Source organism: Colletotrichum costaricense (genome assembly GCF_030867565.1).
Source record: "Colletotrichum costaricense strain IMI 309622 chromosome Unknown Scaffold_23.1, whole genome shotgun sequence".
NCBI classification, from domain to species: domain Eukaryota; kingdom Fungi; phylum Ascomycota; class Sordariomycetes; order Glomerellales; family Glomerellaceae; genus Colletotrichum; species Colletotrichum costaricense.
Window position 1 is genome coordinate 605,410 of NW_026848252.1, and position 14,414 is coordinate 619,823.

Consider the following 14,414-nt stretch of genomic DNA (forward strand, 5'->3'; position numbering starts at 1 on the left):
AACATCGGAGCAGGCGACAAAATAGAGCAGAAGTGGACCCATCAGATTGGAACTCATTGGATGTATGATTATTTTCTGACTATGCTTTCAAGAGCGTACTCGCTAAGGAAGATGTAGAGAGAAGGAGTAACAACATAGCAACGGCAGCAGCAGTAATAGCAGTGGTGAGATTGAAAGTGTGGTATTGAGCGGCAAGCTACCGTGTCGCCCATTTCCCATCATCATCATCATCATCACAACTCAAAGATGGGAGCTGCCAAAGTACATAGTATTCTCGGAGAGCCATATTATTTCAATCTCCGCCTGGTCCGATATTTTGATTGTTCTCTTCGATTCCTTAACCTTATGTTCGATCCCAAGAACATCAGCCAGCAGTTCATGTCGGTCGAGAGGGATTACCTCGCTCCGGAGGACCGTAACCGAACGCAGCTTTACCATGCTCCCAGTTGCCCGTAAGCCTTGTACCTGAAGGTTTAAACGTTCCTCGCTCCTCGACGAATCTTCCAGCAGCCCCAGCACCTCCACTGAGCTCGGTAGAACATTGCTGAGGTGCAGGATTGATGTCATTGACTGATCCTCAATGTTCCCTTCGTTTGGGTTCGATCCATGCCCGCCATCACTCCCCAGCAGCATATCGAGGGGAATCTCGAGCGTCTCGAGCCGTGTCAATTCTCGCAGTGACCCGATACGTCCCAGTCTTACGACGTCATCAGGGTCATGGTAGTCATCCGTCTTTTCGAATTCTGGGCGGCAGTCCAGCTCCAATTTACGGAGGTTCTTTCCATGTTGACGCAGAGCCTCGCCGATTCCATTGCACTCGGGAACGCCGCCACCGTAATTGAACATGCTGTCGAAGGCCTTGCCCCATCTTAGGCTTAATGCCTTTAGATCGGGACAGCACCTGAGCAGGTTTGTCAAGTCCGCTGCCTTATATAGCGAGTTAAACAGGCAGACCGACCTCAGCGCTAGGGGTTGTTCCGTTTCATTCCACTCGATTCCCCTTCCGCTAAAGGCCTCCACTCCCTGCAAAAGCAAGGGCTCCCATCGAGAGAGCCGAAAGCTTTGGCGATCCTCAAGATGTTCCCATTGGTTGGCATGGACCTCTCGTAGACGGGGAAAGGGTCCCGGTTGTTCCACCTCGCCGATCAATTCCATCTGCCCATCGTCTGACAGGCAATGCATGATCTCCACCTCTGGAAGCAGCCAGGCCAGGAGTAGCATATGAGGAGCTCCTCGGAAACGCAAGAGCTCTCCAGAACCACTTCTATAACGATCAATGGCGGCCTTGAAATGCCCATGCTCGGCAGAGCGTTGCAACTGGAATAACTGCTCTTCAAGGTCTTTCTCGGCCCACGAGTGATCGAGCCCACGGGGGATGGTGAGATGCCTGACGTATCTTCCTAGGTAGCGTTTGCTTTTGATGGTCTCAAGGAAACGGTTGAAGCTACAATCCGAAAGCCAAACCGTATGGTAAAGAAAGGGCTCCGCAACTTTCTGGAAACCTCTAGATACGCGGCAAAGGTTGGACAAAGTGGCATAGTCTCGACCGCTGGGGCGCATGTAGGTCGGTTCGGGATGTGTGAGGCTTTTGATGATTGCGAGAAAGATTTCTTCGGGTAGATGAGACGGCATCTTGGTCGGTGATGCCGTAGAAGTGAGAGGTGCGCGATGTGGTGGAGCTGATGAGGATGGGGTTTGACAGCAATAACAAACGGCAGGGTGTCGCGGTGATGTAGGGTCGAGATTAGGTAATTAGGCAGGCACCGCTCTTTCCTGAAGTCAGATATTAGTTTCCGTCTACCTCTTGCCTCACTTGGAAATCCCAGCTCACCTAGAGGCAGAAACCCCGTTTCAACTTGGGGCATCACTTCCTTCCTTGACCGAGTGCGACCCTTGGTCACGAGGTAAAGATCTGGTTCTTGCCAGCCACAGGTGAAAAATAAGGTAGGAACGAATTTTATGTGTTCAGGTTCTAAGAATGGGCCTAGAGCCTGAGGTTTCTCTTCTCTCCGTCTGTCCTTCCTCCTTGCCATCCTTCTCGGTTGAACCGCATCTTATTCCACGTATATTGAACCCAACAAGTTGTGATATGTCTCTGCCCATACCTCCAATGCTCTGCGTCCTTGCGAATCCTCTCCAGAAGAGACGCGGGGCCCTCCTGAAGCGATCTCGACATGAGAGAAGTCTGCATCATCGAGACATCTGTCGTCTGCTCTAGCCTAGCTAGTATTGGCAAGACACCATGGCCTTGATCCATGTGGATTCTCGTTCCCTGTCGATGCCCCAACGGTGACGGTATCCTAAATAGCTGCCCTGCAACTTTTCGTGCTTGGCTGAGTGAAGCAGCGAGCTTTACTTGCCTCAGGCACATCGAGTTTCTATCCTGCTATGGGTGTAGCAGGTGGCGCGGTCGAATTTGCCGCCTTGCCTTCAGTCCTCGACATTGATTGGGATCCGTCTGAGTGATAGCCCGCTGACGGGAAAGCGAGTGGTCGCTCTGCGCAAGAACCAAATCGCCTGACCTGGCATCGCAGCTAAGATGACGACGGTGCCGTTGGGCATGCTCTGTCGGTGGCGAGATTGTGAGTTCATTTCAATCTTCTCAAAGAAGTTGACATCCGAATAATCACTTCATGACTCGTCCATTGCGTCGAGATCGGGCTGCTCAGTAGATTCCCCGGAACCTCCCTCGAGCGCGGCAACCACTTGCTCCAGCCCCTCCACCTCGCCCATGGCAAACTTCCTGCCCTCACCTTGCCACTCGCCATCGCGCACATCGCCATCCTTGCCGAGTTCTAGCCCACGCACATGCTCCAGATGCTTCCGCGTGGCCCCCTCGACATACTCCATTCTCTCTCGTCTCCAACTCTTTTGCTTCTCGGGGCCGTCCTCGGTGCTGGACGGGTCCTTAAGGTCAGGCATGATGTTACGCAGCGACGTCGATAACGCGCGCAGCGCCTGGAGTTGCGACATGTTGAAGGCGGTCGTGGTCGTTATAGGCGCTTTGAAATCACCGTCTGCCAAGTCGCCCTTCTCCTGCAGGAACTGGAACGGCGCCCTGTCGTCGGACCCCTCAACCTTGACCTGTCCCACCAGCGAAGCCCTGGATCCGGCCGGCTTACCACCAATGACCCCTCGCAGCTTCGCCAGTAGCGCCGCATTCTTTGCCTGCTCGGCGTGTAGCATCACGTTGAGCCGCTGGCTGGCCTGTAGCTTCCTTCTCAGCGCATCGACGCTTTCCCTCGTCGGCGCGTCCTCGTGAGTGGCATTGAAGTCGAGACCGTCGTAATGGGCGAGGCGCATCCAGTTTCGCTGGCCCTGCTGAATGCTCAGAATATTCTTCATGACGTAAAGCTCAAACTTGTCGAAATTCTTGTCAATCGCGGCGCACAGCAGCGTCTCCAGCTTGTGGACGCCGTCGACGATCTCGAGCTTCGCCGTCTCCTCGACGTCGACAACCTCGTCCGCGGACCGTTTCTTCTGCTTCAGCGCCTTTTCGAACCCGAGCGCTTTCGGAGGCGCCTTCGAAAGACCCTGCTCGACGCGGTCGAGCGTCTTGTCGGCTACGGCATTGACATTATTGATGATGCTGTCCAGCAGCGACTGAGAGGAGGCGTAAGTTCTGAGGCGTCGCGTAATTTCAGTGCCAATAGCAGACTTACAATTGGTGCGTATCCCAGATGTTCTGTCAAAAGTTCCACGTCAATTATCGTGCGCTGCGCCATCGTGTTCAATCGGCTGACTGGTGGGCTTGTCGGGGAGAGGTTCGTGGTTAAGTGGGCGGACAAAGTGCCATCTCCAAAGACGCGACGGACGCGACGGAAGTCAATATTTGGTAAGGCACATCGACCGAGGGGTCTGTTCCCCCGAGAATGGGGGAGGGGGAAGAAGGCCTGAATCGCAAGGCGTCCAGCGGGGGGCCACCCTCCCCCAAATTCCCAGTCCAGCGGCCCAGCACGGCGACACCCGTAATTTTAGCGATTTCGATAGCGGGTAACACTGCCACGCACCTCGGGCGACGTCACGCAGGAAACCAGGATGGAGCGCTGACAGAGAACCACCGCCGGGGACGACGCAATGTGAGCCTCCACCGGTGCTTTTTACATTAATTGCACAACCTGCCGTCGACAAAATCTCCCCTTTCCACACGCCAAGGGCACGAGTCAACAGCAACACTTCTTCCCCCTTTCCCTCTGTTCGGCCCAGCCTCTACAATAATGTCGTCGAACTTTGGAAATTTCATGAAGAATGGCTGGCACCCCGAGAAACCGGGCACCACCTTCAAGGGCCAAGTGGTATGTCACCGGGCGGGCGTCTCTGCAACTGCCACGGGAAACTAACCAGACACACGACAGAACGGCCTCTTGGGAAGGAAAACGGAGAGCGACAGAGAGGAGCGCGTCGCCAGACCCCTATCGTCCCTCACAGATCCCTCAACCTTTGCACCGCCACCGAAGCGTGTCCCGGGAACAATTGCACCCCCGCCCCCGCCATCACGTTCCAACGCAGCATCGCCTGGCGTCCCACCGCCGCCGTACGACGACTCGAACCGATACCAGCAGCAACACGAGGAAGGTGTGGAGGAAGAAGCGGCACCGCCCAAGCCGTGGCGCACAGATACCACAGGCCTCTCAACCGCCCATCTGCCGCCCCCGCCGGGAAGAAAGGATGGCGCCGATGGACGGACGCCGGTGCCGGGTCAAGCCGGTGCCGCACGGCCGCCGCCCCCGAGCTTACCACCGAGACTGCCGCCCAGAACACCCTCCGCTTCGTCGGTAGCTCGGCCGGCGTCGCCCGCATCAGCACCACCACCGGCGTCAAGCAGCGGCGGCGGATACCTGAACCAGAACGCGATGAACAGACTAGGAGCAGCAGGCGTATCTGTATCCGCACTAGGCATCGGAAAGTCCGCGCCCGCACCACCGGTCCGATCAAACGCCAGCAGCCCCGCGCCACCTCCCCGGGCCGGAGCCTTCTCACCGCCGCCGCCTCCGCCTACCACCAGCAGCAGCGCCAGCGGGGGCGGTCACATGAGCGAGTTGCAAAATAGATTCGCCAAGCTGGGCAAATCCGCCGTCACCAACCATCAGTCCTCCACCCCGCCGCCGACAGAAGGCACCACGACAGAGCAGAAGCAAGCCGCGCTGCGCACCGCAGCCGACTTCCACAAGAACCCGTCATCAGTCTCCGTCTCGGACGCCCGGTCCGCCGCGTCGACGTTTAACAACTTTCGTCAGCGGCACGGCGAGCAGGTCAAGTCCGGGTACCAGAGCGCCAACAACTTTAACCAGAAATACGGCATCACGGAAAAGGCGGGAAACTATGCCGGAAAGGCAAAGAGCTTCTACAACGACCAGGTCGGACAGAAGCAGCAGGCCGGGGCTAATGCGGACACTACTACAACCACGGCACCTAGTCCGGCGCCGAGCCCGCTGTCACCTCCGCCTGGGCTGGTGAGCGCAGTCGGAAAGAAGAAGCCGCCTCCGCCGCCGCCTCCAAAGAAGAAGCCACAGCTGGCTGGAGCACCGGCACCACCGCCGGCGCCTTCGCCTCGAGACGACGATGATGCACCTCCTCCGATCCCCTTGGCAACCAAGCCGACGTTTTGAGCTGGGCAGGCTTTTTGGGGTGATGTTGGTGGTGGATGAAGCTGGCTAGTGGGCATCACGTACGATTCCGAGGCTGAGTTGGTGCATGCATTTTCCTCTGCAGTCGGCCAATGCATTCTGCGGCGTTTTGTTAATGGTCGGACTACCTCACGTTGCGGGGTAGTATCAAAATTGAAATCGAACCACTTTGTGGGAGCATCACTTTCAAGTGTTCATTATAAAATGAAGCTCGTCGAGCAAGTATATAAGGCAAAAAAGTTGTTTCGTTCATATGATCATAAGCACGGCCGACGCCGGGTGTGCGCTTTTTATTTTTTTGCTTGCTACGGGGGCTTTTGAAGGGATATATGCCAAAGCAGATGGGTGGTACGCTATAGCAAAGGTGTTTTTCTTGTAAGACGTCAAATTCTTCGGTCTCCAAAACAAACACCGACAAAATCTCGAGAAAAAACAACAGGGAAAGAACTAATTCCGTGTCGAGATTTAAACCTTCATGCCCTCGAGGCCGTGCTGCCAGACGATGATGTAGGGGGTGACACCATCCTCGCGGTAGTTGAGGAGGACGACCCTGTCCACAGGTTAGCATCATTTGGGCGGGTCTGACGAGGGAGGTCTTGGGGTGGGAGGTTTTGCTTACATTCCATCGGGGTTCATCGACTCGCCAGTGTAGAACTCGAAGTCCTTGAAGTTGGGAAGGAGGGTCTCCTTGACGTACTTCTGGGCACCCTTCTCGAAGGCGGTGATCTTCTCGGCCGGGGCGTTCTTCTCCTGAAGGGCAGTCTTGACAGTCTTCATGTAGCCTAATTGCGAAGCTTGTCAGTACACCAATAATGCCTTTATTTATACATGAGATGGTTTCACACACCCTTGAGGTAGCCGAGGAAGCTCTTCTTGTCGAACTGGGTGGACTGGAGGCGGAAAGAGTGGACAATGTTGTTGACCTTGATCTCGGCGTCCTCAGTACCCTCGTCAGCCTCCTCGGCGGAGGCGTTGGCGCCGGTGTCTGTGCAAAAGTCGCTTCTGTCAGAATGTTGTTTTTTCTAATGTATGTTTCGATGTGCTTGGGAAACGCGCGGGGTAAGCGCCCAGCGGGGAGGGGTGATGTGGGCGGATGGGTGGTTCACGAACCGACGCTGACGGCGCCCTCGGTGATCATGGCGCAGTCGGCCTCGAAGACAATGCCATCGATGTCCTTGAGGTCGTAGGAGTCCGAGATGATCTCGTCTCCGGTAATGATGTCCTGTATCGCGGTTGTTCGGTCAGCATATTGAAACTGATCCTCATCTTTAAAACATCAACATTTTTTTTCAACCCCCCAGCCGTCCAATGGCGGGGGATTTCCGAAGGAGGGGTAAAAACAGCTATGCCTGGCTGCACAAGTCGTCCACAGTCCTTGAGAGAAGTGGTCTGGCAATGATAAATTAGACGTACCTTGTAGATAATCATCTTGGCGGTTTGTCTGAGGTGTCGAGGAGGTGAGGTATTGGCGAGACGGGAAGTTTGTTGTCTGGGTCTGGAGAAGTAGAAGGAACGAGCAGAAAGGAGGGGGGTCGCTTTTGAAGGGCGAAAAGTGTTCGCAAAATTGGCAAGTGGGAGGGACTGTGTTTGGTGGGGTTTTCTGAGCTAGTCTTGATTTGGGTTGGCGGCAAAAAAGCCAGGCGGGTTCCTGTATCCGTATTCAAAGGCTGTTAGTGCTCAAGCCTTTGATCACCGCCAGATCCCTAACATCATGGCGGGTTGCCCGAAGGGCGAGAACACTGAAGGTGCGGGACGTGGGACCAGAGCCTGAAGAGATGTCAACCCGATGAGTTTCGGCTTTCAAGGTATCCTGCGACAGTATGGTATTTTACCGTTTTTTATCTGTATCTCATCATTCAGGTGAAGATACAGTGAAGCAATTAATTTCACTGGGCTTCAGATGCAATGAGCATCTTCAAGCCTGTGGCATTTTCTCAGCCAAGACTGGATGATCTGGGGCATGTGGTGTTGATTTTGGCGAGGTGAACTGGATGTCTTACCTAAGCCGTGGATGGAATCGAGCCCTTGACGGCGCCGCTGCCGCTGAAGGGCCTTTTACGATACCCACCGCAGGTCGTGGCTTAATGGGATTGAAGCTGGGATAGCCTCAACTACGTTCTGCGGCTGGTCGAGAGCGGTGAGCCCAGCCCAGACTCACACCAACCAGTTCTTCCGGGTCACATGAACACTCCTGACGTGTAACATCGTCTGGTGTTTTATGATGAGCCCGACACATGGATTGGGAGTGGGATAGCATTCATGATCTAAGTACCTTATTATCGAAGAAAGTTAATTCTTTCTAAGTTATAAATATAAGAATATAATTTTAATAAAATAGTATAATACTTATTTAATATTTAAATTAAAATACTTTTTTAAACTCGTTATAAAAAAAAAAAATTATATTATTAATTACTTATTATTAAAGCTTATAATTAGTATTATAGTTTTAATTATAATAGTTTTATTTATAATAAGTAAAAAGTTTAATTATAAGTCTTTTAAAAGCCTTTTCTTAAGGGCTATAAGAGCCTCTAAGTATATTAAATTAAAATACTTATTAAAATACTAATAATTAAACTAACTTTATAATAATAACCTTAATAAAAAAACTAAAAAACGAATTAAAAAATAATATTAAAATTCTTATTAATGTTAAATATAATTTATAAAATATAATAATATAATTATAAAATATTAATAATATATTTTATATTAAAAAGACTATTATTAATATTAATATTAAAAATAGGGCTATATTAATATAATACCTTAGCTTTTTTTTATAACTCGAGGACTATAACTTTAAATAGTATTAAAAATTTATTAAAAAGCTTTTTTAAATACTTTAGTATATTTATTATTATTTTTATAATAATAAAACTCTTAGTACTTATATATAAACGTAAATTATTTATTTTTAAATAGTAATATTAATTTATTAATAAGTTATTAAAATTACGATTTTAGTAATTTTTTAATAAGGGAGAGGGTAAAATAAAAAAAAGGATAGGTAACTTATAAAAAGGGCTAAGGTTAAATAGTACGGAATTCGAGGGTAAGGTAGCGTCTATATATACTACGGCAATCCTCTAGTAATGCAAAACGATGGAGTTAAACAGTGGGCATTCATGATCAGGGACCGCCCTTAAGACAAAACAATGAAGTTGATTCTCCTTTGTCAGCACTCCTCGTCACCTTTCATCATCCTCTCATTCTTCACTCGTCCTTCTTGTTGTTTTGGTCTCACTGATAGGCTTTCTGTACTGCTGTTGAATCATCTGGAAAAAAAAAAAAGGGGGGGCGCTTATTCGAGCCCATAGTGGGCGCATCATGCTTGTGAAATTGCCTTACGGTTTTACCTAAGCCCCCTCTCTTGGAGACAACACCATCTGGCGCTTGGCACTCGATCGCATCGCGGTAACACGGGCTTACTTAAGCTACCGAAGCGTCCGCGTGTTTACGGCATCGACAGGGGAGGGCCCGGTGGCCTGACACGGCAGCGTAGCAAGCCGCACATGGTTAAAGAGGTCATGACAGCATGGGCAAGCCCGCAGAGCCCGCCGCAATTTACGCGACCAAACCCGTGACGGGTACTCAAGGCAAGTCTGTCCGTGATGAAAAGAGTCTGAATTGCAGGCCCACGAAGAAGATTTGATACAGGAGAGGCATCGCGCTTGACGTATTGTTGACGATTCACTAACCGGATACCGCGGCCGTGGATATGGACTATTACCACAATGGTAGTCAGGTACAACTGACCAGGTCGAAAGGCCGAGGAGACAAGTGAACAGTTGTGGTTCGATCTGTGGCAAAAGCCGGGAGACGGTCGAAAGGCGAGAGGCCCGCGCCTTTTCACAAGCGAGATTGATAAAAGCGCATCATTCCTGGGCCTGGGAACCCGGCGCGGCGACGCCTGCGTAAGGATACCTACCTTAGTACCTAGAGTACGGATATTTACAAGAGATCTACTACTGCGTGTTCCGTAGAGGGAGAAAAAATTGCCCCGTCGTCGCCGCTAATCAGACTCAACTGGGTATCCGTACAATCCACAGACCAAAGGTACCCAGATAAACTCCATTTGTACCTGCTATCAGGCGCATTGAAGCACCGCATGCACCGGGCGCGCAAGTCACTCCAGTCAGCGAATACTTGCAACATTTTGGGCGCATTGCGAACAAGGGCCAATGCTAGTCCAAGCTAGTGAAACCTCGAACCAACTCGCCACCAGTCTCCCGACGTCCTCTTACTCACTACCAAACTACCTACTACGCATACTACTAATTACAGCTCGCCCTGCTGCTGCTGCTGCTCTGCTCCGTCTCAGCCCTGTGCTGTGCTTCGCTCTCTGCTTTGACATCCTCCACCCTACCACCATCCACCCACCTACCTGGCACAGGCAACCCCCAAGGATTGGCATCTCATATATCCAACTTCCGTCCGCTCCTTACAAACCGCCTCACCCGCCACACGAACCCGTCACTCCCTACTTTCTTATTTCAATCTGCGTTCCTCCGATTCTTCGCCTTGAGACGCACGCGAGCATACATCTCAATCCTCCTCTGACCGACGCAATCGCTAATCCCACCACATCCGAACCGACCGAGCAAACGAGAGAAACCGCCGAACCCGAAAACCCGCCATGGTGAACGAAACCATCCCACCCACGATGGCGGCAAACTTCACGTCGACCGTAGGCGACCTCCCGCCTCTGCCGGAATACACCCTCAAGCCCTATGCCGACCTCATTCCCGGCCTGCCCGACGTCTACCTGCGCATCTTCCTGCCCATCGTCGTCTACTGGATCCTGTCCCTCTTCTTCCACGTCATTGACGTCTACGATGTCTGGCCGCAGTACCGCCTGCACACCCCCGAAGAGATCACCAAGCGCAACCACGTTTCTCGCTACGAGGTCGCCCGCGACGTCCTCCTCCAGCAGCTCATCCAGGTCGGCATGTCCGTCTTCCTCGAGTACATTGACGAGGAGCAATTCACGGGCAAGGAGAACTATGACGTCGCCGTCTGGGCCACCCGCGTCCGCGTCGCCCAGCGCGCCCTGCCCACCATCCTCGGCCTGCTCGGCCTCAACGCCGCTTCCCTCGCAAAGAACATGTCCGCAACGCACCCCTTCATCGCCGGTGCGCTCGCCGGCGGTCACTACCCCTTCCTCACTACCGAGCTCGACGGATCGCACGCCGTCGTCCCCGTCTTCGCCGCCTGGGAACTGCTCGTCGCAAAGGCAATCTACTGGCTCGTCATTCCTGGGTTCCAGCTCTTCGCCGCCATCTCTATCCTTGACACATGGCAGTACTTCCTCCACCGTCTTATGCACGTAAACAAGTGGATGTACAGTGAGTTATGACCCAAATCCTCCCCCGACCTCTCGGGACTCCGACTCGGCCGAATGGCTCCCGGGGTATTTCGGCGCAAAGGTGGCAAACAGCTCAACTAACACAACAACCTCCTAGCGACATTCCACTCGAGACATCACCGTCTCTACGTCCCCTACGCCTATGGAGCCCTCTACAACCACCCGTTTGAGGGCTTCCTGCTCGACACCCTCGGCGCGGGCATTGGCTTCCTCCTCACCGGCATGAGCGCGAGGCAGGGACTTCTGTTCTTCTGCCTGTCCACTGTCAAGACCGTCGACGACCACTGCGGCTACGCGCTGCCCTGGGACCCCCTTCAGCACATCACGAGCAACAACGCCGCCTACCACGACATCCACCACCAGACGTGGGGCATCAAGACCAACTTCTCTCAGCCCTTCTTCATCTTCTGGGACCGCGCCCTCGATACGCGGTACAAGGGCGACAGGCAAAACCGGTTGCTGGCGTCAAAGGGCAAGGGAGCCGCGGTGGCGGCCAAGTCCGAATAAAAGGGTCCCTCGGCGATATGAAATCACAACAAAACAAAACACATAAAATACAACTTGCTCCCTTTTTTCGATTCTGTAAAACAACCCAACTTGCCCCGATACCACAATGCCAAAACAGTCAGAAAAGAGAAAGAAGAAAAAAGTCGAGACCGGTTTCTGAGTTCACACATACAATACTTGTGGGAAGGAAAAGCCTGGTTCTTGCACGCAGTAACACAACAAGCCACCACTTTATACAATTAACTACAATTAGGGATAGCATTGGGAATGAGGCGTTTTCTTTTCATATCATGTCGAAACAATGGCACACGTTCGATTAAAGGGTTGAGGAGCAGGTCGTCCTTTTTTTCTGTTTCCTGTTTCAAGTATTGTGACCAACGAAGAGAAAGACTGGCCTGGGAATTTGTATTTTTTTTTTCTTCTCAGCTGTACACACACTCGCAAGCATGTGAGGTTTACTGTTTACACCCCCTCCCCTTTTTTCAAACAAGGCTTTTGGGGCTTTCAAGGCTTGTGTCCGCCCGCCGATATCCTTTGAGATGGGGAGGGAAATTGTAAGGGCAACGAAGAATAGGAGGAGCTGGGGAGGGTAAGGGATGAGGGATGAGGGATGAGGGAAGAGGAGGGGGGACGAAACACACAAAGATAACCCGGTTACAACTACATTGACTAATGGAAAGACTATAATAATTCCTTATCCTCGTTCCTAGGGGGTTTAGATGATGAATCCCTTGAGATCTTTCATGCTCTCATTTCTGAAGCGTGTACTCGGCAGCCTTTTTCTGTAGACGCAGTATATGTCTTGACAAGGTGAGATTTGCATACACCATATCTCAGTTGAATTTGCGTCCATATGTTGTGTTTTGTTACCCAGAAAAGTAAAGGAGTTGACCGCAGGACGTTTCCTAGCGATTCCATGTCGCTGCTACGGGGATACTCATCCTCCTCTCACATACCTTAGGTACACATCCTCAACATGTAAGCGACAGCACCACTCTATAATTGTCGACGTGCGGCGTCTCAAACGTAGATGCAGATGGGACACAGGTACCTTATGTATAGGCAGTCAGATGCAGGACGTTGGAACTATTCGACATTTCGTACATATTACATATAACTCGCAGGCAGCAGCAGCAGCAGCATCAGCTTTGCAGCATGCAGTCACAGAATAGGGACCATCGATGTGTTTGTAGTTCATCGGAGTTGGAGAGACATGTAACTTCCGAACGAGGGGCGATTCGGTTCTCGGTCGTCCGAACGCTTGGGGCATTATTTCTCTAACTGTCTGTCCTGAGACCTGCTTACACTGCTTACGCTGTTTGCCTGTTTGCTTGTCTCTACTGCTGCTGCACTAGACGACCCCTGATTTGACTTGGATCTGTATCTTCCTGATTGAGCGTGCAAATTCGCCCCCATGGTTGATGAGTTACCCATGGCATGAATACTCTCTACCAGTCTACTTCACGTATATTCCCACGGGCCTTGAAGTTACAATCCTTCATAGGCTCCAGAATACTCGTAGGTTCTCCACGGGAAGCAGCGTCCGTTGTAGATGACGGCCGAACGGGTATGACTGTGCCTTTAACACCCCATCATTGGAGTGCCGAGATGGGCAGCCTTGAGTGGCGAGCAAGTTACCACAAGTGACGCCATTGTGGGCGGCTTCTCTCCTTTTTTATACATTTTGGTTACTAGTAAATCTCGCGACAGGGCGATGTAGCTTTTGGGATCCTTCACCTGAGGTTAGGTACCTCGCTGCACTTACATGGCGGGCCTCGAGATCACAGGAAGGTCGTGGGTCCTAGCCGGCTTTCTCTCCCAACTTTTTCCTTCACATTTTTCAGAATGGACTGGTGTTCCTCTCTAATCATAATGTTTAATGAACATTGCGTCAAAACATATGACTCCTCGCCAAGTTGCAACTCCATATCGTCCTACGATCACGACGGCTAACATTGTACCTTGCTTTGCATGAAGAATAGTCTCTCATTGCACCGCCACGCCTGGATCAGGATCATCCGACAATCTGTTTCCTCCTGGTCACCTGGAAGGATTCTACCCGTTCGTGCAATGATATTTGGAAACAGAACAGAACAACTCACAATAAACGGGATGCGCGCACCTACACACATGCGCACACGCGCGCACATTGAAACGGGCGGCGAACTGGAAACACCAGACCGTGCCACGAAACAAAGGCATGGGAGACACCCGGGAGACTATCTCTCCCACTCACTCAACACTCGAACTCAGTGCGCGTTTGGAAAAAGACCATTATTTTTGTCATGATCACAACGACCTCCGTGCTTTTCCAGCGGAAACCCCAAAGAACGGCCAGTGGAGAGAGGCCTCATTGAGGCAGGCTGAGGCCTGATTGTTTGATTGATTTGACACTTGACAAGTCCGGGGACGTGGAGTTCGAACGGGTCAGGGCCTCGGGGAGTCGGCGCCGCAAGCTGGATGGATATCGTGGAGAACAATGCTGATCTTTCGAGTTGGGTTCACTTACACGTACCGCAATAGGCGGAATGGATATAGCCGTGCTTGTTACTCCCTGCTTGCCTGAGGTGAGCAATTACGAGATAACATCTGGCGTCTGGTATGACTGCAAATGGCTTCGTCCGGTACCACGCAATAGCAGGTCCACGGCTGCGAGGTAGTACACACCACTGCGCTTCTTCGAGCCACAATTGCAAGTTCGAGTTGGAGCGCTAAGGGTCGGGAAGTTTGAGTTAATTGTTACCCACTCCTGAAAACCAACGGCCACAGCATTGCTCCGGCGTTGCTTTTCTTGAGACATCCCACCGCAGTGTGGACACTCTCGTGATATTGAATGTCTTACAACACACTCGCTCAGGAGAACCAGGAGATTGGGTGTGAACAAGGGTTCATTCCACTCTGGCGTTGGG

The 14,414-nt window shown here is 51.8% G+C and overlaps 7 protein-coding genes across 7 annotated transcripts; 3 read left to right on the top strand and 4 right to left on the bottom strand.

Annotated features, from left to right (window-relative positions):
• Positions 1-240: 240 nt before the first annotated feature.
• On the bottom strand, positions 241-1,632 carry CCOS01_15357 (uncharacterized protein; the record flags this gene model as incomplete). The annotated part of the gene is made up of 1 exon (XM_060463496.1): positions 241-1,632. The coding sequence occupies one exon, from the start codon at positions 1,630-1,632 to the stop codon at positions 241-243; it is 1,392 nt and encodes a 463-aa protein (XP_060306099.1).
• Positions 1,633-2,631: 999 nt separating this feature from the next.
• CCOS01_15358 (uncharacterized protein) lies at positions 2,632-3,725 on the bottom strand (the record flags this gene model as incomplete). The annotated part of the gene is made up of 2 exons (XM_060463497.1): positions 2,632-3,603; positions 3,663-3,725. 2 exons carry the CDS (start codon positions 3,723-3,725, stop codon positions 2,632-2,634), a joined length of 1,035 nt encoding a protein of 344 aa, XP_060306100.1.
• A 492-nt stretch (positions 3,726-4,217) lies between these two features.
• On the top strand, positions 4,218-5,609 carry CCOS01_15359 (uncharacterized protein; the record flags this gene model as incomplete). Its single annotated transcript, XM_060463498.1, has 2 exons — positions 4,218-4,295; positions 4,356-5,609. 2 exons carry the CDS (start codon positions 4,218-4,220, stop codon positions 5,607-5,609), a joined length of 1,332 nt encoding a protein of 443 aa, XP_060306101.1.
• Positions 5,610-6,092: 483 nt separating this feature from the next.
• On the bottom strand, positions 6,093-7,208 carry CCOS01_15360 (translationally-controlled tumor protein; the record flags this gene model as incomplete). The annotated part of the gene is made up of 5 exons (XM_060463499.1): positions 6,093-6,177; positions 6,247-6,409; positions 6,475-6,612; positions 6,738-6,849; positions 7,041-7,208. Coding segments are annotated over 5 exons (666 nt in total), but the record flags the coding sequence as incomplete, so codon positions are not given.
• A 1,960-nt stretch (positions 7,209-9,168) lies between these two features.
• Positions 9,169-9,551, top strand: CCOS01_15361 (uncharacterized protein; the record flags this gene model as incomplete). Its single annotated transcript, XM_060463500.1, has 2 exons — positions 9,169-9,237; positions 9,375-9,551. 2 exons carry the CDS (start codon positions 9,169-9,171, stop codon positions 9,549-9,551), a joined length of 246 nt encoding a protein of 81 aa, XP_060306103.1.
• Positions 9,552-9,584: 33 nt separating this feature from the next.
• Positions 9,585-9,743, bottom strand: CCOS01_15362 (uncharacterized protein; the record flags this gene model as incomplete). The annotated part of the gene is made up of 1 exon (XM_060463501.1): positions 9,585-9,743. One exon carries the CDS (start codon positions 9,741-9,743, stop codon positions 9,585-9,587), a length of 159 nt encoding a protein of 52 aa, XP_060306104.1.
• A 526-nt stretch (positions 9,744-10,269) lies between these two features.
• CCOS01_15363 (fatty acid hydroxylase superfamily protein) lies at positions 10,270-11,505 on the top strand (the record flags this gene model as incomplete). Its single annotated transcript, XM_060463502.1, has 2 exons — positions 10,270-10,978; positions 11,096-11,505. The coding sequence occupies 2 exons, from the start codon at positions 10,270-10,272 to the stop codon at positions 11,503-11,505; spliced, it is 1,119 nt and encodes a 372-aa protein (XP_060306105.1).
• Positions 11,506-14,414: the final 2,909 nt, after the last annotated feature.